The sequence below is a fragment of the Parasteatoda tepidariorum genome, chromosome 5 (assembly GCF_043381705.1).
Source record: "Parasteatoda tepidariorum isolate YZ-2023 chromosome 5, CAS_Ptep_4.0, whole genome shotgun sequence".
NCBI lineage: Eukaryota > Metazoa > Arthropoda > Arachnida > Araneae > Theridiidae > Parasteatoda > Parasteatoda tepidariorum.
In genome coordinates this window covers 45,567,280-45,593,732 of record NC_092208.1, presented here as the reverse complement: position 1 = coordinate 45,593,732, position 26,453 = coordinate 45,567,280, and the positions used below count along the sequence as shown (strand labels likewise).

At 31.0% G+C, this 26,453-nt stretch overlaps 1 protein-coding gene across 1 annotated transcript; it reads left to right on the top strand.

Annotated features, from left to right (window-relative positions):
- The first annotated feature begins 833 nt into the window (after positions 1 to 833).
- On the top strand, positions 834 to 26,453 carry LOC107450220 (ionotropic receptor 25a-like). Its single transcript, XM_071181393.1, has 12 exons — positions 834 to 966; positions 6,620 to 6,807; positions 8,777 to 8,944; positions 11,016 to 11,180; positions 13,338 to 13,435; positions 14,322 to 14,412; positions 15,233 to 15,391; positions 16,684 to 16,858; positions 17,534 to 17,754; positions 19,756 to 19,895; positions 22,032 to 22,175; positions 24,370 to 26,453. The coding sequence occupies exons 1-12, from the start codon at positions 885 to 887 to the stop codon at positions 24,626 to 24,628; spliced, it is 1,890 nt and encodes a 629-aa protein (XP_071037494.1). The 5' UTR covers positions 834 to 884; the 3' UTR covers positions 24,629 to 26,453.

Below are 26,453 nucleotides of genomic sequence, written 5' to 3'. Positions count from 1 at the left end.
CATGGCTATAATTATAGATTTAGCGAAATTTTGATTCCTTTCGACTGGAAATGATTAAGATTTTGATAAATCTATAATTATTCCCATTTATGGTATTAGGTCAATACATTCTGCTTTAAATAAAGAAAGGATAGAAACTTGTGTTGATTGAAACAGTGCTGCAGATAACTTTTAAATACTCTAGCTAATTAGACAATGGTCAAAATTTTGATTCACGATTAATTTCTTTCATTAATATCATGTTGAAACATTTTGCGTGTGGTGGTCAGGAAATGATTGAAATTGATATTGTCATTCATGTTTTTGTGAAATAGAAATTGCGACAGTTCTTGTATAGCCTTGTCAAATCAAGTAATAATATTAATAATTCAAATACGCTATTATTTTGATCTTGTTCTAGTTATGTACAATAAAAACCAGTTTTTGCAGAAAGTTCTACGAAAACAAAAAAGAAAAGAGCAGTTGTTTCATATAGAGCATTTAACTTTGCGACAAAAGCTAAAATATTTTATATTTAAGTGAAATAAAGACATGTATTTTCTATCAACTGTGGAATGAAAAGAAGAAAAAAATTACACCTCTGCTGTTATTCAAAGCTTTTATTCCCTGATACCACAAATAAGTTATATTCTTTCTAAAAAATATTATTCCTTTCTGCAAGCTGAAGAAAAGATTAATAATTGTCTTTTCGTTCCAGAAGAACAAAACTGCCTTGCAAACGAGAAAAAATTGATTTTTATTCTTTGTTATCTGATTTGCTTTTCGGTATAAAAATGTCATTATTTTCGATACAATGACATCCCCTCATTATTTGATGTATTACAAGCTATTCACGCCTCAAAAAGTCCTCACGGAATTTTTCGGGTCGAAATATTTATTTTGAGATGTCTCTATCAGAAATGTTAGTACTGATAGTCCTTCATCTTAGGTGGAAAAATGTTTTCATACTAAATAGTGACTATGATAGTAAGTAAAAAATTTAGATTAGATTCATTATAGATTAGATTAAATTAAGTAATAAATTTTATTTGTTGTATTTCAAGCTGTTCACACCTCAAATAGACTTCACGGAATCTTTTGGTTAGAAATATTAATTTTGATGTGTTTCTATCAGAATTGTTAATGCTAATAGTCCTTCATCTTAGGTAGAAAAACATTTTAATTATCAATGGCGATTGCAAGAGTAAATAATAAATTTAGATTTCTAAAATAAAATTTCGTTGACTTTATTAATAGTAGTTGTACAAGGCAAAATCATCGGTTACCACTGGCCACAGGTGCGAGTAAATATAACAAGTGAGAATTCAAAAACTATCTACGAGTCGCCACTCGATAACCACTTTTTTCGTCGCAAATGCTTCCTATTTGCAATTGATTATTACTTTTGACAAAAATGGAATTGCTATGAATATTTTATAATGACTTTATATGTATGTTTTATGATATATATATACATATATGATATATATAGANCGTTAATATATATATATATATATATTTTATATGACTAATAAGATTCAACTCCGTAGCCTTGTAATTTCGAACCCAATCTGGAGGGCAAAGGAACTTCTGGATCAAGTATTGAGAGAAATGTGCATTACCAGCATTTGTGTAACATGGAGAGGAAAATCACGAAAACATCCCACGGTTAGTTGACGGCAAAGAGACTCTAACCCATGATCCGTCAAACATTGAGGATATTTTATGTCAGCACTGTGGTCGGGGCGAGCCGGGAGCAGAATTCGTTGTAACCAACCATCGCTAAGGTTTGAACCCGGGAAAACTTATTGGGAGGTAACTGCTCTATCCCCCGTGCCACGACGGTTCCTCAATGAGCAATTGACGAAGGTCTGGGAAACATCCTTAAGTTTGATCCAAAGACATAGCATATCAATTCTCATCCTCAGCAGAGGGAATGGCATCGGCGCATTGGTAGCTCAACGACCTTAGTGCGTACTAGTCGAGCACTTAACTGTAAAATAGTTTTAAAAAGCTGACATCGTGCACTCTCCATCCCTTCGCAGTCTGGTCAAAGTTGTCACCCAAACTGAGGAAAAATTAAATACTTGAAAGTTAAATTGAGAAAAGACTAAATACCTTCCGAAATTCAATGAATTCTTTTAAAGAAATGTAGAGTTGAAAATATCTAAAACCATAATAATTTACCGCAGAATTGTATAGGCGTTCTTACTAGGCTTATTTACCACTCATCTCGTCTCAGTTTTCTTAGACAATCAAGCAGGTTTTTAATCCAAAAGTAATTGGTCAGATTTTGACAATTTTTTTCCTTTCTTAATATTTTTATATGCTTTTTAAACAGATGTAAGCACTTAATCGTTTAAAATACACAGTACAATATTTTCATTAATAACTAACGATCATAAGATAATACGATTATTAAATATAAAACAATAAAAATTTTAAATTTCTGAGTGATGGCTTTTGATGTCCTATCAGAGGAGACGACGTAGTGCAAAAGGCTAAATATTAATCTGCGATATCTATTATTTTCCTTTTTATTCCCTTTCATTTTAACAAGGTTTCGAAAAATTCTACATTAAGGGCGATGATTATGGAACACCCTGTACATAAAAGTAGAAATTATGGACCCCCTGACTGTTTTTTTGTAAGCAGAAACGAAACTACTGTTAGTTTTTCCTTTACTTTAGTGCGTTGATGAGTAAAATGCAAAAAGTTTGTATGTAATTTTTTCGATGGCTGATCAAGTGCAAATGAGAGGAAAATAATTGTGAATTATTAAAACAAATTTTACCGCCTCTCCGTTTACAACGCATTTAAAGCCAAAAATGGCAATTCGTTATTAAATTCGGAATATGATTACGAAGATCAAATTTTTTATTTAATTATATTAAATTTTTTATCATTTGCATTTTGTGCGACTTAATCTTGAAACTTTATATGCAAATTTGAAAACTTTCGAAAGGCATTACTTTTCATGTGCTTGCCTCAAAAATCATTTTTAAAAATAAAAAAAAATTTAAAAAAATTTTAAATTTTTTTTTCTAACTTTGTCAATTTATACAATCTTTGTCACCAAATCTTTATTTATTTAGCTCAAATTCTAATTTGATTTCAAAAATTTTAAAAATTGTCAAACTTTTTAGACATTTATTTATGAAATTTTTTGTGCAATAATGCAAAAACATAAAATAACAATAATATAAAGAGAGAGGTTTGAATTACCAGGCCAGTATCAGAGAAAAGGTATATTTTGTATCATCCTGTAACAAAGCAAGTGCGAAGTAATTTAGAACCTGTGCAAGTTTTCTTATTATGCTCAATATCTACAGTTGAGTCAATTGTATAAAATAAAAATAAGCATACATATTTTCACATGGAATTATCTTTAGATTCATAATTGTGTTCTAACAATTCTTAACAACAATTATAAGTTATTCCTCGTGATCTAGCCGGACCAAGTCCACGAACTCAAGAATTTCTGAAAAATCTCAAACGAGAAGAGGTCTAAAATTTATGTTATCCCTATCGAGACCTGCACAGCTCCGGAGATAGTCCGGAGAGGCCTTCACAGAGTTATAATTGTTATACATCGAAAAAATATTTTGCCCCTTATCAAATGAATGTCAATTAATGTGTCCACTTGCGCACCTATTAATGGTGAACTGGATGACTCTATCAGTCTTGATGATGATGGTACCAGAACTTGCTTGCCTGTTATATCAGAGGATGATGATGACTCTATCTGTCTTGGTAATGGCACTGAGTCTTGCTTTTTATACCAGATGATGTTGATGACTCTGTTAGCCTTGATGGTAAAGGAATTTCAGCTTGAATGTTATACCATATGATGACTCTGTCAGCCTTGATGGTAATGGCACTGGAGCTTGCCTCTTATACCAGATGTTAATGTTAATTCTTTGATGGATAGGGCTTTGGAGTTTGCTTGTTATACCAAATGTTGATGATGACTCAATCTACCTTGATAGTAAGGGATCTGAAGCTTGCCTTTATTCCAGATGATGATTCTATCAGTCTTGATGGTAAAGGCATGAGAGCTTGACTGTTATACGTAGGATGAATCAACGGAATTTTCCATAATTGTCGGTCTGATAGCTTTATTTTATAACAGATATCAGAGTATTTAATTACGATGAAGCATCAGCGAAGCCTTTCTATGACAAGAGGTCAGCAATATCTTAACAATTCTTGATTCACGGTAATAGTTCCAAATCGACCACTCTTCATTCTAACCCATCCGAAACGTATTTCCTAAATTGCGGATTCCTTCCACACTTTGTTTCTTATCCTCGCACATTTCTATAAATTTTGTCACGTATATTTATGATAACCACGCATATTTCAACTTATATTATGTTTGCTCTTGTGCACAAATTTTTTTTATCCTAAATCTGCCCTGTAAAAGATGCAAGAAATGAAGAAATGTTTTTTATTTATACATGCTTTTTTATTTACTTTATTGAAAAATAACTGCTTCATTTTAACACCTGGATTTTAAAATATTTTTACTCCTTAGATGCCTAAATTTTTGCACATCTATCACTATTACTCAGTGTTATTTGACGTAATTTATCACTGAAACTTTCTATCGTCTTTTTAGAGAACAGAGCTATTAGTTTTTTTTAAATATAAACCATAAAAAATTATAATCATGATACATATTTTATTTAGCACTGAATAAAACTACCACCAAAAGTTTTTCAATGGCAATAGCATTGGAAAAACAATAAGGAAGTAAATATAGAAAGTGATCCATAATAAGTATCTATTCACCCAGGTCAGCTGAACAAAGGTGTCAATGTGTGTTAATTATACTTTTCAAAAAAGATCCGAAACGAATCACTTGACATTATTGACAGATAGAAAACAAAATTATCGTCATATGCGAAAACGCAAACTATGAATTATCCCAAGAACAGTGGCAATCGATTGTAACCTGATGGCGAAACTTGAATTCTATTGTCCCCAATATAAAAAAAAACACGAAAATGAAACACTTTTTAGCTTTTAATACGGATAATCGTGACTTTGTTTCATGAAAAACATCTTTAATCAATTGGTAAGTTTCACGCAAATAAGATGATTGTCACAGATTAGTATGGTATAAGTTTGCTGTATTGTCTTTCGAGAGTCTTTGAAATTTCAGAAGACACAATTAAACTTTGTTAAAAATATTAACTTTAAGTAAACTAATTTTAAGTTCATTTCGCTGTATTTGAATACTTGTGTTAGAAATATATCGCTCAAAAATTTGAATTGCTAACAATAAACGTTCTTGGATAAAAATTCGAAGTAAATATCAAAATCATTTGAACATTTGCAGCACACCAATCTAGTAACCAGATAGAATCTTTTCAATGTATCATCAGCTCGATTATAATTTAATTAATCTTGAGAGATTAGAATGTTTTTTTTTTATTTGTTATGCCTAACTAACCTATTACAACCACTTCGCATAAAAACTTGCAATTCTTTTTTTACGAAAATGCAAAAACTGGTATCATAACTATTTTATTTAATAATTTTATCTAAGCGGCCCTGTTTATTACTATTTCTTTTCTCTATATATAAAAGCGAAAGTCTGTCTATGTTTAGTGCTAGTAAAGTTTAGGGCACCATAGTTTAAATGCTAAAATAAAAACGAGTGCTGGAAACAAATGTAAGTTATCAAAAATGTAAGTTATTATGTAATGTAAGTTATCAATGTAAGTTAATGTTCGATGTGTAATGCGAGTTATCAAAATTTAAAGAAATGCAATATTTAATCGTAATAAATCATTAACTTAAATATGCTTATTCTCATTTCTTCAAACGGCATTTAAAGTTCTAGACGCTAAAAATTATTAAACTCTAGTAATAAAACTTTTCTCTTTTCCAAATATTAAGCAACACTCGAAATTCTTTTTTTTTACATCTTTTAAACAAAAATTTTTAATTCTCTAACTGCATATTACTATCCTTTAGATAAAAAAATAATCAAAATGTTGCAAGTTTTTATAGGGTGAATAAAATAATCCAAATTTTTAATGACGAAAAGATGGACACTTACAGTGGCTATATTTATTAAACGTAAACTTGTATACTTTTCTACTCTCCTTTAATGACTAAAAGAGTTAAGTCTTAAATGCTAGGTCTAAATGTTAAGAAAAAGAAACATTTTAACAGCAAAAAATATTTCATTTTAGCTTTAAAAAGTTAAATAAAATTGATTATCAAATCAAAACTCCATTTTAATTACCTCATAAAAGTGCCATATGAATGTACAGAGAGATTTAAACTTTTCAAAGCAAATACTCGAAAAAAGTGAAAACTATTCCAGTACCTTCTTTCAAAGCAGTTTAATATAAAACGGTTCGTGTTCTTATACGTTCGAATCTCAACGTTAACGTGCACTTAGCACTTTTCATTCCTAAATTTGATTTAAATGGTGGAATTTAGCTACTGAGATATTGTAAGCAGTCTCATTAAATATGAAAATTCATGTTCAAAAATTTTCAGCTAAAGAAGTGGAATTAATTATAAACGCATTATTGTTTTGAAATTATTCATTTACGCGTTATTGATTCGACAACTGTTGTTCCTTTTATATCCTTTGTAATTGTGATTTTTTGTTCTTCAGTTACCGCATCTGTAGTGAAATCGTTAAATAGCAATGGAATACTTGTCATCAGTTTTGAAGTGGAAGAAATGGACACTTATCAATGGCCAGTAAGGTTTGGAGTAAATCCCCCTTTGGACGGCTTTATCGCCATAGTAGGATCACCAAATACTGCAAACTATACGTCACAAATAGTTCAATCATTGAAAGTAAGTAATCTCTGCAAAACAATGTTCGACTTAAAAAGCAATGTGCACGGTCAATTTTAAACCATTAGATCTTCAAACTTAAGTAAAGTAAGTAAGATTTTTAAATTAAATAATCGAAATGCCAAATATTTTTAGAACTTTAGATTAATGAGTTTTTAAGTTGTACGCATGAACGAATAATTTTAAGAATGATACAAGGTGTTGCAACCCCAACGCATTTTTTTCTGGACAAGGGGAAGCTCTTTTGAAACACTCAACCCTTTAAGAGGCAGGAAAGCCACAATTTTAAGCAAGAAGAACTATAAATATTGTAGTCATTGTAAACACATCCAAAATGGAGCGACACGCTTTATTGTACGAAATACAATTTTTCTAAAAAATGCTTCTTCTTTTTACGTGTTCGCGCATTAGAGGGGAAAATTTATTTATAATTCTCTATATTTTTTATGCCTAAAAAGAAAGAGTTCAAGATGATAAGATTGAACGACCTTGCCCAATTATTCAGGGCTCTATCGTTTAACAGCCATAGTAAAAGCGTCGTTTAATTAAGTCACTGCAGTGACTTAATTAAACAATGTAATTCAGACAATGTAAACAATGTCTGAGCTTGTATCCCACTCTCTCTCTCTAAACTTCCCCGTCAGACCAGCAGAAAACCCAGAAAACTTTCATCCCCGGAAAATTTGACACGCATCTTGCCATCTTTTATTTGATCTTCAAAGTCTTCGAATTTTGATTTGATCTTCAAAAAGGAAATGAGTAAGTTATAATTAATTTTCATATTTTGAATTAATGTGTTTTTATCTTAACGATTGTATCATATAAAAAAAACTACCAAAGAACTGTAATGTATACCTTACCAACTTACGTTCTTAAAGAGAATTTCAACAACACAAAAAATCATACATTAACATAATAATTAGTTATGTAATTAATTATTATAAATTAATTAATTATCATAAATTAATTAATTGTTATAAATTAATTAATTGTTGTAAATTAATTAATTATTATAAATTAATTAATTATTATATATTAATTAATTATTATATATTAACCAACATTAACACATGCTTTATATATTACCGCTATATTGAATCGATATTTTTATTTATCCCATTGCAGAGAATAAAATATTTACTACTCAGACTCTTACTGTAATTAATATTTGATTTTCCTGAAATCGAATATTAATTATAGTAAGAGTTGAGAGGTAATTATTTTTCCTTTTTGCAAGGAGAGAAATAGAAATATCGAGTCAATATGGCGTTAATATATAAAGCATGTCATTACTTCATCAACCTCAGTTACTTTAGTTGTAACCAAAATTGGCTCAGGATATAATCGCCAACCAAAAAATCACCACGAACATAAATTATTTAATTTTAATTTTGTTGAGGAAAATATTTCTTTTAATCTAAAATACTCATAATTGAATCTTTTAATTAAATCTTTTATAAGCTTTTAGATGTTATTACCAAAATTATCTTTTTCACCTAAGTTGTTGTATGTGCCTGCTCCATGACAAGAGCATGCGAAAAAAGACAAAGTTTAATTATTTTTCGGTGTAATTGTTAAACAAACTTTTTTAAAAATAAAAATGTGTTCGAGTCACCAAAAAGACTTAAACACTTGCCGTTTTTTTTTCTTTCTTTCAAGCGAATGTATTTTCATAGAAAGAAATGAAGGGACGACTGCTCCATAACATAGAGAGTTCTCTCTCCAAAGAACTAAGTTTTGCAAGAAAAGAAATGTTTTCTCAGTCATCAAATATTCAATTATTGTCAAAGTTAATCTTCCTTTCAAACGGTAAAGTTGTAAGCTTACTCTTAAATCTTCATTGCAGTTTAATTACCAAGTATTTCTGCATTCTTTTGAAAGAGCTGCAGAGAAATGTCAAAATAGCCATACTAAAAAATAGGCAATGTCACTTTAATCCGATAAATATATTTTTTAAATTATTTTTCAGAAGAAATCAATGGTCAACTCTTCACAGTTATGGATTTTTGGATTAAATGGTTTGGCAAATTTGGGGAATCTTCTAGATGATTTTGAAGAAGGAGATCAAGTTCTTATTGTCGGAAATAACATCTTCAACAGCTCTGAATTTTTACATCCTGATCTAAATGTGCTATCAGCTAGTATCAAATTTACTTTATATTTAGTTTTTCTAACTTTATAATTTTTTTCGAAGCTTTTATCGTCAAGAAAAATTAAATCATAATTTGAGTATAATTGGGTATAATACGAAAAAAAAACAACTACTTCGATTTAGTATTAGGAACAACATATGACGCAATGCTAAACGAATGGAATTTAGTTGTTGTTTATTTAGTTATTGTTATTAGTAGTTGCTGTTATTTGTTTTAGTTGTTGTTGTTTATTTAGTTGTATTTAGTTTCAATAACTTTTCTTTATAATGCAATAAAATCTGGCGAGCAGCTATTTAAACGATCAAACACTTCGTTTGTTTATTTGTGGATTGAAGTTAGGCTCGCAGAAAATGCCGTTCATGGGTTAAATTTAGTAGGAACAACACAACCTGTGACGTAGGCTATATTATACCCAATTGTCAAGAAAATTAAATATCGTCAAGAAAAATTAAATCATAGTTTGAGTATCTCAAGAAAAATTACAGAAAATTACAGAATTATACAGAAAAATTAAATATCGTCAAGAAAAATTAAACCATAGTTTGAGTATAATTGTCAAGAAAAATTAAATATCGTCAAGAAAAATTAAATCATAGTTTGAGTATAATCGTCAAGAAAAATTAAATATCGTCAAGAGAAATTAAAAAGTTTGACTAGAAGCAAATCTCTACTTTTAATATTACCACTTAAGTACGAAGGCCATTAATGTGAACATTATCTAACTATTATGCAGATTAATAAGAGTGATCCATTCGAATGCAATACGTCCATATCATTAAAATGCTAGTTCCTCTCACTCTATCATTGAGAACAGTATTGTTGCTGTTGTTCCTGCAAGGATCTCATTTTCACTTTAAGGAGTATTTAGTAGATAATGTTCAAATTAACGAGTGTTTCATGAGTAATGTGCAAATTATCAAGGTAATTTGCTAAATAATTTCCTGCACTTTAACGAACCTAGTTAATCTGCACATTGCTTAGATAATCTGTAGAATATATAATTTCTAAACGACAGCGTTAACCTCTGTGCTGAATAGCTGTAAAGAATAGTCAAGATTTTAAAACGGGCAAATTATTGATTTTTTTTTTTCTTTTTTTTCTTTTTTTTTCTTTTTTTTGAATTAGCAAACATACTGGAAAAAAATCTCTATTTCGGTGATATTTCTCTGTTCCGTGTCTAAATAGTTTCCTGATTCTGTTCTTAATGTTAAATTGCTTGAAATCCTTTTCCATTCTTAATAAAAATCTATTCTTAATCTTAATTTCTGGAATTTGAATGGCAACTACTTTTCTATTATTAATCACGATTGAGTGGTCAAATTTAGTTCTGGGATATAATGACCAATCTCATTAAATACTTAATTTCGTGCTAAAAAATTTTCAGTGAAATAAGTGGAATTAATCATTAATATGCTATTGTTGTACAATTATTCATCAATACGTTATTGCATTTCTGTGCAATCATCGCATGTGTAAGTTTCATACTGCAGCAATGATAGTTTAATATCAAAAGGCTCGTATCTAAAAGTTTTCGTGACTTCTCGTTATATTCTCAGTGTTAGAGTTCTCGCAGTGCTTTTTCGTTCTTAATTATAACCAATTCTTAATCTTCATTTCTGGTGTCTGAATGGCAACTACTTTTCCATTCCACAATTATGATTCATATTATAATACAGCCATAGTTTTAATATTTATAGGCAGTAACCCAGAATTTAATATATATTGTACAACGGTGCATCATTTGTAATTTTAAATGAACACAAAATTAGTGAACTAGCATGCAATTCTATTTAAATTATCGTTCCCAGAATTCTAAAATGTAATATTGTACGAACTGTGCTTGATTGTAATTTTAAAAGTACACAGAATTGCCGAGACAGCTTAGAATATCTATTTAAATTATCTTTTAAGCATGAAACATCACATGATTTTTATTAAATATTGACATAGTTTTAAATAGTTGAATTTATATCTATTAAGCTTATATCTATAAATTTATAGTTGAATCTATTAAGTACTCATGCTTAAAGCATTATGTATTACTCATTTTTTTAGGTTTTGCAACTGTGGTCGTTACATTCTATAGGTAACGGAAACATAACGTTTCAACTGAAAATTTTAAATGAAAGTTTTGAAAACTGCACATTAGAGGAAGAACCACTATTTGATAAACCTTTTACGAATTTTGGTGGAAGAATTCTTAAAGTATCTGCCTTAGGAGTAAGATGATGATTAAATTTTAGCATTTCCTTCAATTGTATACTATAAAAATAAGCCTTTATTATTTGGTAGTTGAGCTACTAAGAGAAAATTTTGAATATGCTTTACAAACAACGTAAATTAATATAATATCGGTAATTTGTTTGCGTGTTTATAAAATAAATTGGGTAACAACAAAACGCATTTCAAGTGTTTTTTTCTTTCCAATTTCAAACTCTTTTTTAAAAAAGATTGTAAATGAACTGTTTAATGTTATTTTAAATGAAAAAGACATAGCTCGATGTTTTTTCATCTTTTTTTTATTCTCGCAAAATTTTAATACCTTTTTTGATGTTTTTTGAATGAAGTTTTTCAATTCAAGAGGAAACATATAATTTAAACTCTCTATAGTAGCCACGATTCAAGCAGGTACTTATCCATTTGGAGCTAAATATCGATTCATAAGGTTGATAAAGAAAAAAAAATAAGTTCAACTGGTTTTTTTATTTATTTAATTTTAAATAAAATAACAGAATTTAACTGCAACGGTGAAATTGATAAGTACCTTCAAAAATTTTTAATTCTGATTTAAAACTTAAGACTTGATGACACATTGAAATTCGGCAATGAAGAGTCTTTTGACAACATATCACAAAGACAGAATTGTTAAGGCACTAAGCTATCAGGAGTCCTATCCTTAGGGATAATTTGAAGACCACCCAATTTCAAATCTATTAGTACCATTTTACCTGCAAAGTAAAGGAAGCCGGTGCGCCATAATGACGTTGATCTCGAAATTGCGAGGCCTTGATTTCCATGTCCCTTCTAGCCCAATAACTGCTTGTTGAGGAAGTGCTCTGCTTTTTTTTCTTAAACAAAAAGCAAAAAATTGTGAGCATGAAGGATTTTACGAAGCTTTGGATCTTTTCTGAATTTATTTAAATTATTTATTTGTTATGGTCTGTAACATTTTTAATTCAACTTAAGCAAACTAACTCATGAATCTGAGATGTTACCAAAAGTGATTTTTGAAGCTTACGACTCTTCAGAAAGATACTCATTAATTGTTTCATAATCTTTTTACTCTATATTCTTCAAATGCATACTGTTGGAGATCTTAATTTTTATTTAACTCTTTCCCTTAAAAAATTGTGAATTACACAAAATGAATTCAAAATCAAAATTTAATTCAAAATTTTTGAATTTTTTAGAAATTGTTTCTTTATAAATATACTTAATATTTTTCATACAAATCTATCAAAATTTTTATTAAAAAAAAGCTGAATTAATTTTGAAAATAAAGCATTAGCCTTTAATGTACTAAAAAAAATTTAATAAACTACAAAAAATTACATGTAAAACAAATAAATCATGTTAATAAATGCTTCAAACTTTTTGAATTTCATCAAAGTACTTGGCACAAGTGCAATCCAAAATGTGAAACTACTGTAACCATATGAGTAAGTATTTCAGAATTGAAGGTGGTACAGAGGGTACACATAATATTTTTCATTAAAAAAGAAAAAAGAGAGAGTACTAGAGAGAATTGAAATTTTTTTCGAGAATTTAAAATTAAATAAAATAAATCAAACTTACATCGCTTTTCCCAGAGCATACAACGGTCTTCGGAGAGCATTTTTCAATAAAAAAAAAAAAATTCCTGACACATATTGCTAATTTGTTATTTAAAAAGTACGTACACGTCATGCCTTCAATCGGTAGTATATTTTAAAGAAGGTATTATAAAATCCTTATGTTTTATAACAAAAAATGACAAATTATTTAATGTCTGTAAATAATAACCTAAAAAGACAAAATACCTATCAATTGCTATTGAATAGCTTGGGACGATGCAGTGATGGGGCCACATTTTAAATAAAATTTTTCCTTAGTATTGTTTCCAAATAGAAGCAATCTACAAATATCCAGTAATCCACAAGTTTCCTGCTGCAGGATGTCAGCGCAATGGGCAAAATATTTAATTGTCAACGTGGAAAAATTAGTAATTTTTTCATCGAAAACACTTGTTTGAAAATATTTCTTAATTATATTGATCTAAGTCCTTCTATTGATGTAGGATCTACATAATGCTAGTACCAAATTTGCTTATGTTTCATATGTGCTTAGATATATTGTACCACATTGTTTTATGTTGTACCATAAATGTTTATGTTTCAGAGCCCTCCCATAAAAGAGCCACCATTACCTGGAAAAAGAAAATGGAGAGGATACATATTTAGAGTCATTAATATTCTTGGGGATATGTTCAATTTCACGTAAGATATTTAATACATGATAACTTTAAATTACCTATCTAATTTTGACCTGCATATTAAATTAATCAGATCAATTAAATTATGTTGCTTGTACCATGCGCAAGAAGAAGAAGAAAAGAACAAAAAAAAGCAGATCACCATGAATAACTTTTGATCTCATGATTGGATCTTCACGCTCCAGGACTCAATTTGATTGATTCAAGGAAGGACTTCATATATGCTAAATAATTAAAGCAGATGCTATTTTAAGTTACAAAATCAGGCACAAAAAGACACTTCGTGCCTGATGTCAGACCCCCAAAATATAGTAGGTAGCCGCAATCTAGGAAATGTGGTCACCATAATTTGGGCAGCAGAGCGTTCCAAAGTTTTGGACCTCTTAATGTTACTTTTTGCATATTTTGCTATATATTGAGAACTTTTTAAGTGAAGTTGAAAAAATTTGCTCGCAATTATAAAGTTCGTTTATCCAAAGATAATCCCATTCTAAAAATAGTTGGTAAATATTTACTTTTCTTTTATTATTTTTTCATTATATTCGGAAAGCTTTAGAATTGTACGGTATGCAATTTTCTACGTTATCTTAAAGGCAAAATGCAACATTTGAGCGAAATCGATCGAATAGTTCCTGAGAAAACGAATTTTAAAAAAAGTCGTAAGTTCAAACACCGAAGGTCACCCTTTCCGAACATTAAAATTGATTCCTTGTAAAAATACAACTGTTTTTCTTTTTTTGCGTATTGTACATGTAAGTTGAAGAGAAAAACATATTATACATAAAAAATGGTTAAAAAGTAATTGAAAATAATTGAGCGCCTGTGCGCACTTGCTAATTTTTAAATTTTGTTCTATTTTTATTCATTACTTCATTTACTTTTTTGCGTAGTTATGTAGTAAAGGAGGCTGATAATCGTGATTATGGTATGCAGCAAGAAGATGGTACATGGACTGGGATGATTAGAGAGCTTATTAGAAAGGTTGTGAAATTCATCCTGTTCATTCAAAAATATTTATATTTAATTTCCTCTTTTATACCGTTTATATTTAATTTCTTCCTTTACACTGCTTATATTTAAATTCTTCTTTTACACTGATGAAATATTAACACAATTTAAAAACTGAATAAAAATTAAATAAAAATAAAGCAGTGTCTTTATATTTAAAAAGAATCCTTTTTAAAGCATCTGAATCCACCAGTAGACAGTTTCAGAACACGGAAAGAAGTGAGACTACTGACGCTACAGCTCAGGTAGCTTTCGAATTTTGGAAACCTCGTCAGGGTCCCGAAGAGAAAAATTTGTAATTTTTTAAAACTAAATTTTTTATTAATTTAATAATATAATAATGTAATTTCAATTATATTCTCTTTAATTTCGTTTGTGATTCGTCAGGTTTTGATAGCGTTTTTTTTATCCCTTAGACATTAATTTGTGACCTCTACTGCAGCGGTTCCCAATTTAGCCTGACGGCACGGGGATTCTAACCAGTGATCCGTCTACCACTGAGAATATTTCTCGTCGGAATTGTGGCCGGTGCGAGCCGGATGCGGAATTCGTATCGACCAGCCATCGCTGAGATTCGAACCCAGTGCACCTCATTGGAAGGCGAACGCTCTATCCCCTGAGCCATCAAGGCTCAAAACACCCTATATGGGCAGTAAATTTTCAAAATTTAAAAATTTTGATTAAATATTGCTATACTCGTTGACGCAATCAAAATGTTTTTAAACGCACATTCATTTTTTAACAAATTAAATATGCTAAATATAAAAATGCAATATATTGTTTTTATGTACAGACAGTGGATATAGGAACAGGAGACATTTCCTGGACTCTACAGAGGAATCTAGCTGTCGATCTTACCCATCCAATATTTCCTGAAACCGTCAGTTTTATATACAGAGCACCTGCCTTCTACAGCAGAGCATGGATTCTTTTCCAAGACATAGATTTTAGAGTAAGTTAATTGAAAATATCGAATTGTAGGAAAATCAAAGAGCTTAATTGAAGAAAGTTCTAAATGATAAAAAAATATCTTAATCAGATTTGTTCTTAGGAAAAGATCTGAGTCTATCTCTTAGACTTCATTCAACATTGTTTTATTTTGCCAAGTCATTAAGTCTTGGAGATCCCGGTGAATGTTGTGGAAGAAGGTCCGAAGTGTATTTGGCAACAGATAAATTGACGGTAAATCTATAGGTAGCTTATTAAAACACTATGAGTACAACCGGTAAGGCCCGAACAGTTCAAATGAGTGTTAAGAATTCATAGATATTTCCAACTGGAAACTTCAGGACTAGAAATGAAAACAAGCCTTAATTTTAATTGGCCACAGTGCTGACGTAAAAATACACTCAATGATAGACGGACCATGGGTTAGAATCCCCTTGATATCTGGCTAACCATGGGAGATTTTAGCAGTTTTCCTCTCCTTGTAACACCAGATGTAAGTTAGTTCCAACAAAAAGTTATCTACGTTAATTGGTCCCAATGTTTTATTCAGAAGTTTTCTTGTCTTCTGTGTTGGGTTCAAAATACAAGGCTACAGTGTTGAACATTGATAGCCGTAAACTCAGAATTCCCTCAGCTGTTCAAAGCTGGTTATAAAAATCTATAAAACAGAGAGCTTCTGGATCAGGCATCGAGACAAACTACCATTGTGGAGGACTTTTTGATTTAACCAACCGGAATATCTGTTACTTGGAGAGGAAAACCACATAAACCTCACACGGTTAGGCTAACAGTAAGGAGAGTCTAACCCAAACTATATTTAACTATACTAACCCAGGATATTTTACGTCACTCTGTGGTGGGCAAACCGGGAGCAGAGTTCGTATCAACAAAGCATCGCTGAAATTCGAGATAGTGTCATCTCTTCGGTCGGCGACTTTTTTAGTGAAACTAATCACCATTTGCGCTACATAAAAAGAAAAATCTCCCACGGTTATCTCATTCAAAAGAGGTCCAAAATCTGTCTACCAAGGTGAGGTTATTTTATGAAAGCTATATCTCACGGCATTCACTAATTGCCTTTTCTATACAAATTCTAGCCTTGAACATTACATTTTATTCTGCATTTTCACATTCTCTAGACTGACTGAACAAAAAATGGATTCAAGGATATTTTTAAATTTTTTAAAAAAAAATTTAAAAAATTCATCTATCTTTTTATATGAAAAAAAAAGAGCCAAACAAATAAATCAACGTCTTAGTGAATATATAAGCTGAATGTTTTTATTTTCACCATAGGTCTGGATCAGCTTGTCCACAGTGATGATTGCAGGATCTTGTGCATACTGTTTCATACTTTATTTTGAGGCTACATACAAAAATAAGCAGAATCGATACCTAGATAAAAATGAAATATTCGTGAATGCAGCTATTCGTAGCATCAGCTCTTTGTACAGATCACTTCTTGGTCAAGGTAAGTATACGAGCACTTTTATCCAATCTTTAAACTTAGTTAATAGTTTTACTATCTAGCCAAAAAAAAAGAGTAATTTAAAACTTATATTTGATATTTCCTCGTCACGAATAACTATTTAGTTCAGAATATTAGTAATACAATCCTAAAAAGAGCATGGTGATTATTTTTTATTAACCACGCATAAGCTGCTAGTTCATAGACATGAAAACACTAATATAAAAACACAAACGAAGTAAAGAAAGAATAAAAAATAAGGAAAAAAGAATTTTAAAGAAAAGAAGAAATTATTAAGAAAATTAATTAAATTTGAAAATTGAGCAATGGAAATATATAATCTCGTCAGCAGCTCACACTATTATATCCGCAAAAATAGCGCTTTCTTATATTTTATTTATAACTGACATTGAACAGCCGACCTAATTTTGAGTTTACGATTACCAATGTTCATCTCCGTAGCCTTGTAATTTTGAACCCAATCCAGAAGGCAAGGAAACTCCTCGATCAAGTATTGAGAGAAAATTGTCTTCTTGGAAGACTTTTTGATGGAACTAACCCGCATTTGCGTTATATGAAGAGGAAAACCACGTCTTCCTTGTTTTTGAACTTCAATTTATTTGTATCTTTAATACTTTCGATATGCAAATGTGTAATATGTTTGTTTCTTAATTTTAGCTATAACGCGTATGCCTCAGACAACAGCAGCTAGAACTATTCTTGGGACGTGGCTTATGGGAGCGTTGATACTTAGTGCCCTCTATGGAGGAAGTTTAACTTCAAGATTAAGCTTGCATAAAAGTCCAAGTCCAGCAGACAACCTACTGTCTCTCGTTAAACGATATCCCAATGCCTTATTGGCGCTAAGAAATAATTCTCAGGTTCATTCATATTTTAAGGTAATTTATCATGACTAGAGCATATTTTTTACTGGATAAATAGTTTCATTAAAAGTACTCGAATTGAATCACATGTAGCAGCTCAGTTAATAGCAAATACGAATTTAAATATTAATAACGCTGGGGAACAATTTTGTTTTTCTATTGCATAAGAGTTTTTAACGGATCTTGGATATTTCCGTGTAGCATATTTTAAAACAGCAATAGGAGAGCATATCTTAAAGCATATTTTAAAACAACAATCTCTCCAAGCTACAGTTTTATTTAAATTACATTTTTAATAATTTTTCTTTTTTTTTGTTTGAAATATGCAAGGTTAAAAATGTTATATATAACAGGGAGTCGCATAAATATTACGACAAACTTCTAAGGCAGTTAGGGCTCATCATCAGTATTAAAATTGCATAGGAGCTCCATGACCGGAAATTTCCACATGCGCTACCAGGTATGCTTCCCTATTAGGAACTGTTTCCTTGTGTGCTTCTGAACAGGGCACAATAGAGAGGCTGTCCTGTCCGCGTACAATGATATTTGCAGACAGGAGTTCCTATGCAATTTCAATCCTGATGTTGAGCTTTAACTCACCTAGAATACACTATCTACCAATAACGATTTGGACACCTATGCAAATGACTATATCTGCGGTCCTGAGATATGTCACGTCCTCCGCCGGTTTATATCGTGTATGGAACATACATCGGCATTAGTCCCATGCAAGATGCCTACTGCACTATTTTGGATCACAATGTGCTTCCTACGTTGTGGCAGTCTTACGGGGTGGACCCCTGTTACTTCCAGGACCACAATGCCAGCTGTCATGTTGCGAGGGTCACCAAGGCTTGCCAATGGTGAGAATGGGGTTAATCGAATGGACTGGCCTACCCAGACCTGAGAGCCCAGACCTGAACCCTATCGAGAACCTCTGGGACGAGTTGGATTGCCGAATTAAGAAGTGTACTACCCGTCCAAAATCGGTGAAGGAGCTTACATGTCTTCTCCAAGCCGAGTGGAAAAAAATACCACTAGCCGTCACACAAGGACTTGTGGAAAGCATGCCCCGGAGGGTTCACGTTGTAATTGCCTCTCGTGGAGGCTCTACCAACTATTGATTATAAATAAAATTGGTTTTTCTTTTCAATCACACGTGTCCAAATACTTGTTGTTAGGGGACCCCTGTTATATATAAATATAACGTTTTCAAACTTGTATATTTCAACAAAAAATAGACAAAAAAATATCATTTTAAAAATTTATATAGCTTTAGGAGCAAAACTAATTTCAGATTATATTTGAAATTCCCGGTACTTGCATAAGACAATATCAATTATTTACATAAACGGAAGAACAAAGCATTTGTTACCTAGTGTTTTCAATTATAAAAAGCAAACCATTCTATAAGGGTAAAATGTAATAGACAGAAATGAGTGTAATAAATAGAAATGATTAATGATAAAAACAAAGACATATTATCTTACTTTAAACTTAGATTAAAAGAGACGATTAATTTTAAAAACGGTTAATATTATTACCAAACATTTTATAGTAGAAACAAAAACAATCAGGGGTTTATAAATTAGTTAAAATGTTTCTTTTTGATCTTAGTGGAGAAAAAAAAAACGAAATTTATTATTCTGATACGTTTTAATTCGTATTTTGGATTGTATTTACATCGTAGGTAAAAGACTCAATGTCACAAATGTTAAATTTTTAAAACGTACCAGTTGAATGATTTTTGTACATGCTTTTTAAAATTTTGCACTGGCTTAATTTCGTAAAAAGAAAAATGTACGCAATGGAATGATAATTGAAAAATAATTGAAAATCTGTGAATAATATAAATAATAATTTTTCATTAAAATTGCACAGGAAAATTAGAAAACATGTATCGGACTTGTAAAAAATATTGAAAAAATAGGTTTTAAAAAGTTTTCAATTGGATTTGAAACCGAATGCTGCAATAATGTGTATTTATGTAATAGGATGTTTTGTGTTTTTCGATAGGGATCCGATTATTGGCGTAAACTGTGGCTAAAAAATATGAAGGATAATGTTATCCCAGGAAAGTACCATATAGAAGATACTATGAAGAGAGTTCATGAACACGATGAAAGGACACCGATATATGCATGGATAGCAGACAGGTAAAAACTACTCTGAACAGCCAAAACATTACTCTATATCATGAGGTGACAACTTGCCTTAGGCAAGGATGCTACAGTTTTTTATAAAAATCTGGAGACCGTAAGTTGTACAAAATGTCTAAGCAGTGGTCGTATTTTTTTCCGACAGGAGGGTGTTTCTGAACTGCCCTTCTGTGACACCCCAAATGTGTCTTATTGGATTAAGATCCGATGATGCTTGGTCAAAAGAGGCACACAAGTGAGATGTCCTATATCCAACCACTGAACTGCGTGTCCCTTTTCTTTGATGACGCTTGGACGCTTAACATTTTAACTTCTACAGCTGATTTCATCGCCATTTATCCATTTTGCTTCATCTACGACGGCAGATCGTTAACAATTTACCAGTCGTGCAGTTTCAGAGATATCTGTACTGATAGTATTCGAGCCATTACGATCTGTTCTCAATCAAATTCGCTTGAATCAATAGGCTTTCTCACCACTCACAAAATAATTGTAAGAAAGATTCCTTAACTTCTCCAGTAGCAGTTAAATATCATTCTCACTAAATCACGTGCCCTCTACGTCACCCAGACGACTTCATTGAAAAATGCTGAGTATCTAATAATGTTTTGGCTCATCAGTGTATAAACTAATACTGCAACTTCAAGTCATTTATGTATTTATATCACTTAATTTTGTAAGCGAAGAAAATGAACCACCTTGAATTACTTTTGGTCTAGCCAGTTACCAATGCAGAACAACAGGATTTTTCTACTTAATAAGCTCCTCCGAGGTAAACTAATTCTTAAATTATTTTAATTAAACTGCGTAATTTACTATTTAATTCGGATACGGTTACGAATTAGCAAGCAGCTTACTTTTTTTAAAGCACTTGAATTTGGGAATTCCTTAAATGTATTCCTATAACGTTAAGCATTTTTAAATGGTTTAATACATCGCTATGTGTTTTAATCATTATGCACGATACAGTAATAAATTGATTAATGCAGTGTTACGGCATAGTAATGTGTATAAACCACAGCACTGCACTAAAATGTTCACCTTCTGTTAGGCCTGACAAATTCTAGGCTGATCAAATATTACAGAAGTACATAAGCTTGAGAGCAGAGTTGGAGTTTTTGCCGGCAAAAAGGGTTTTTTGCCAGGACAGTGGCAAAAACCTGGTAAAAAACGGCAAAAACTGGTAAAAACCGGCCAAAACCAAAATATCTAAATTGCTGATTAAATATTATTACAAAATACTTGAAACAAATTTAAATCAATCATAAGGAATAATAATTTTGATACATTACATGAAAAAATTATTTTTAACATATTAATAATTAATATAAAGGCAATAATTTTTAAAACATTGAAAGTTTTTGACCTCTTTTCATTTTAGAATCCTTAAATAAATGTTTTTTTACAAATAAATAAATATTATTATTTGTGTAATATTATTATTATTATATTATAAAAAATTATTATTTGTACAATAATTAACTACACATCTTGATAGATATTTCATGCTTTAAATTATAGTTATATTAATTTAAAATAAGTTCATTTCACTGGAAAAAAGAGAATAATCGCAAATTTTCCAATCAATAATGTTTTAAACTACTAAAATGATATATTATTAAATTATGATTTAATTATGGAATAATAATTTTGTTAATTTTTTTGTAATTATTTATATTTATAGTATATATTTCAATTTTAGGAATCATTTTGTACCAAAAATGTGCTTTTGTCCTCTCATCTTGGAAAATATAGGTTTTTGCCACTTTTTGCCAATTTGCTTGGCAAAAACCTATTTTTGCCAGGACTGTTTTTACCGGTATTTACCATGGTTTTTTCCACCTGCGGTAAAATCTTGCCAACCCTGGTTGAGAGGAATCTCTTCTCACGTTAGTATCCTGTATGCAGGTCTGCGCAAGTCCCTTAGAGAAATAAGGTTATTTAATGGTAACTATGATGCGCAGAGCTTGCGTGCGGAATTGCTTAATAAATCTCTCGATTAGAAGTTATTAGAAAAAATTGTGAAAGAAAAAACATTTTGGAAATAAAATTCCTTTAAAATAACTTCTGGAGAAAAACAAAAGTATAACGAAACTTTTATTCAACGTAAATTCAACAGATATTCCATTGCAGATCTATGTTGGTGAAACAAATGCATAAGTACTCGGATGATAGTGTCATATGCGATTTGTACGTTGCAAAAGATGGGATAGTCCGATCTGACTGGTCCATTGCTCTGGTTAAAAACAGTCCCTTTTTAAGGCAATTTAATGACAAGTAAGTCTGGCTTAATATATTACTAAATTATGCAAAATGATTAATATAGCAGATTTTCAAAAGGAGAAAGTTAACTAAAGATTCTGTATTCGAGAAAAAATTTCGGTGTTAATGCAATGTGAAACTCTTCTTAACTATCATTAACACCCTAAAGCTAAATTCCAATTCTCTATTTGCTCGGACTAAAGAAGTTTTAATTAATCGAAAATGATATTCATTTTAAATAGACACCTCAAAAGAAGTGTTGATTCAATCGAAATCAGATTAAATGTCGAAACAGAATAATACTACTTGTATAGTCCAAACATAAAAGCCATCATAAATGGTGGTTTTTCTTTCTTCCCACTAAATTCAGTAGGAGTACCAAACTACAGTTCAGCAGCATCACACCAATCCGACCCGTTGTAGTAAGTCTATCATGTCAGGTGTCTGACCCATACAGTTTTGATTATATTTCAAAATTTTTAACTTTGGTAAATATTGCAAAATAATAATCATTCGAGACACACAATAACTTATATGCGTAAAGAAACTGAATATTTTAATTGTAATAAATGATATAAGACTTTTCCTAAAATTTGATAATTAACTTTACGAAAATTTGACAGTAATAAAGATTTCGAACTTTTAATTTTGATAATTTAGATTCATTTTTAATCAGTTTGTTATTTCATTACAATATTTTCTTGTTAGTAATCTATAATTTATTTTTTTAAATTATTTCAATATTATAACTGTAAAATTTTCCTTTTATTTTCATAAAAGTTACACTCACTAAAATCTGATTGAAAATACTTACTTTTTCTATTTCGTGCCCCATTTTCAGTACTTGGTCTAGCACTCAACTAGGACTGGGCGATATAAGAAATTTTATATCGTGATGCATCGTCAGTTTTGCATCGCAATATAGTATTTCTGAAATTCATTTACTTGTAAGCCGCAGAAAGTCGGATTTCTATCAAAACTTCATACTCAGATTGATTTTAATCAATTTATGAATTTGAGGTATATGTTTTGCTTAAGAAAGATATTAATGTTATATTTTCTAAAAATGATCGCGCAAATAATGAAAGACTTCTTAGTTTAAAAATAAATAATAAATANTCAAATAAAATTTTCAATTACGATACCACGCTATATGTTATGCACTGGCGTGCTTCCAACAATTTCCAAAACAGAACTTAAAAACCACAATAAATTCAATATAATGAAATAAAATTTTCAATTATTTGGGACGAAAATCAAAACAACAAGAACAACCAAATTCTTTTTAGAAATATGCTATCTACGTACTCTGGCGAGTAAAAGAATTCACTTTAGAACACTGGCGTGTTCGTACTCTGACGAGTAAACTAAATTAATGTTCCATGTCGGAACACAAACATTTAATTTCCATTTTGTATAATTTTCGCCCAAATAATTATAATTACTTATTTATGGGAGCATACATTTACAAATATAAAGTGAGCTCTCACCTGGTTTTTGGTTCTGCATCATCTTCGGCGGCTGCGCCAGTAATATTTCGCAGGTTCTTTTTCAGATTTTTCAATGTGAAATGATTTCACCATAAACCTTTCTTGGCATAAACGATTTTATTTAGATGCATACTTATGCCACGGCACAAACATGAAGTATATAGAAAATAATAGTAATTAATCACATAATCAATGAAACTTCGCGCTCCATCATAGAACATTCCAGTCTTCTCACACCAAGCTAGAGAACAGCCTCCCGCTTCTTTTTTTTCCTTAAGTTTTTGTCCGTATCTCGCAGCGCCATCTATTGTCGACGATTCTTATATTGCGTGTCTTGTATCGCTATATCGTTCGTCTTCTTTACTCGACGGCTTAAATCAGATTTCTGATGCATTGCCTGGAACGAAAGTCGCTGTATCGGCCTGCCGATACAGGCGTTAGATCGATATGACGCGATATATCGATTTATAGCCCAGTCCTACTCAAGACTTACCCCTTTATTATTGTAAATAGGTACTTTCTCTAGCTGAATTCCATTTTTTTATTCGCGCAGGTTCCCTCAAGATTTCTTTTGATTGGAAAAAGCGTTATGCCATTTTATTTGTGTCATGTAGAAGCAGTCTATTTCAGAATTCTTTTTAACATTGTATAACAGCCTACCCTATTTCACATTATAAGCACCCTACAAACGAAAATAATTTTCAATTCCTTTATTTTAGAATTATTCGAATGGAGCGATTTGGATTACTGCAAAAATGGTATAAAGACCATTGGGAATCTGCACAAGGAGATTGTCGTCCCAGCGATGGACTGAATCCTACAGGACTCAATTCTATTTCTCTCACGGACACTCAATCTAACTTCGTTGTTCTTGCACTCGGGTGGTGTACAAGTTTCTTGCTCCTTCTTATAGAGCGAATCGTCTACCAATGGGAAAATCATATCACAAGGAACGTTTTGCCCGTCATAAGATTCTAGGACTTAGTCACAGTATTATCAATATGAAATGCTATTATTAGCTAAACCAACCGATTAGTGTATTATAATTAACCAGTTTTAAACTTATTGCATTATTAAAAAAAATTTAAAAAATGATGAGTATGAAATAAACAAATAAGTTAAAGAAATCTAATTTAAAGGAAACTCTTTTTGAGCATGCAAGTGACGATTATGTAATATAGTCAAATACTAAGTGTCATTGATTCTAGATTCTATGTCACCGTCTTGTTTTGTACTGTCATCATAGCTACGTCTAAGGGCGGATGAGGGAAAAATTAGGACACATATCGCAAAGGCTTCAAGAACACGCATATATTCAAACAAAATTAGCTTCACTTACAGTTTAAGAATGCACAGCTAACTATTACCGAGTAACATTTTTTTTTTTTAAAAAAAAGAAACAAAAAACTATGTACGAGCTTGCTATCGGAAAATTACTTGTTTTATGTGGGAATATGGTTTAAATTTATTATATGCAGCAGAAACACTGTAATCTTAAGTAAATATGCTGTTTAAAATATTTCTCTAACACATAGGATTGCAGTAAGTGGTTTAAAAAGGCGCTGAACCCTCTTCTACGGAATCGACCCCGTCGACGAAATGATCTTGCGAATAAATTGATCCTGTTGAAGAAATAACCATGCCGATGAAAACACCCTGCCAACGAATCGATCCTTCAGACGAAATGACCATCTCGTCGACGAAATGACTTATCATCAAAATGATCGGTCGACGAAGCAACCATGTCGAGGAAATGGCTTGTCGACGAAAGGACAGAAGAATAATGCAGGGATATTGATTTTATGAATGCATTAAATTTATTTTATGGCAAAAAATGACGCTACAAAAAATAAATAGAATTTTAAAACAAAATATCTTTTGTCGTCGACTGCCGTAGGTTAGGATTTTAAACTTTTATTAACAAACACAATTTTTTCAAAAATGTCAGAACTGATATTAGTGCACCTTTCACCAAAGAAACAACTTTTCGTCGGTGACCTTTTTATGCTGGACATAGCTCGAAATGCGTGTTTAAGAAAATATACTTATTAGCCATGCAATTTTCTTAAAAATGCATTTTGAACTGGAGTCCAATTTCAAAAACACGCATTTTAGGCGAGTCCACTTTACTTAACTATTCACTTCGTCCAGCATGTCCAGAATAAGAAAACTCACCGAAGTTTTATATATATATATAAATATAATACCCAGATTGGGATTGCTCTCGCGTCATCCAGGTTAGGACGGACTGAAATTCACTTATAATTACTTTTTCCGGCCGTCATAGTACTGATTGACACATCGAAGTGCCATTCAAGGGGTTTTGTGAAGTAAATTTTGAAAAAAAGTTTTTGGGTTAACCAGTTCATTAAATTAAATGTCAAAACTAGTTAAATCGCGATATGGAAGAAATTGAAGATGAACTGACTCGTATGACTCAAGCGGACGACGTCACTCGCTTACTTAATACAGATTGTTACAATAATCACAATATTTAACTGTCCAAAATAGTATCTTACGGATCTGCACTATTATTTCTACAGAAAACGGATTAAACTAGGTATTTTAGACTTATTTATTGTTTTAAATAATCTGCTGTCTTACAATCACAATGAAAAACTTATTATCGCGTTAATTCATTTAATAAGAAAAGAATATTCCATAAGCACCTAGCTCTCGCCATTTGAGAAGAGGTGAAATAATAGTTTGATCAAATTCACTTGCCTATTTGCGATCAATCTTTTCAAATTGGCACTTAGTATGTGAAAATTCGATTATCAAAACAATAAATTTTCTGATCGAT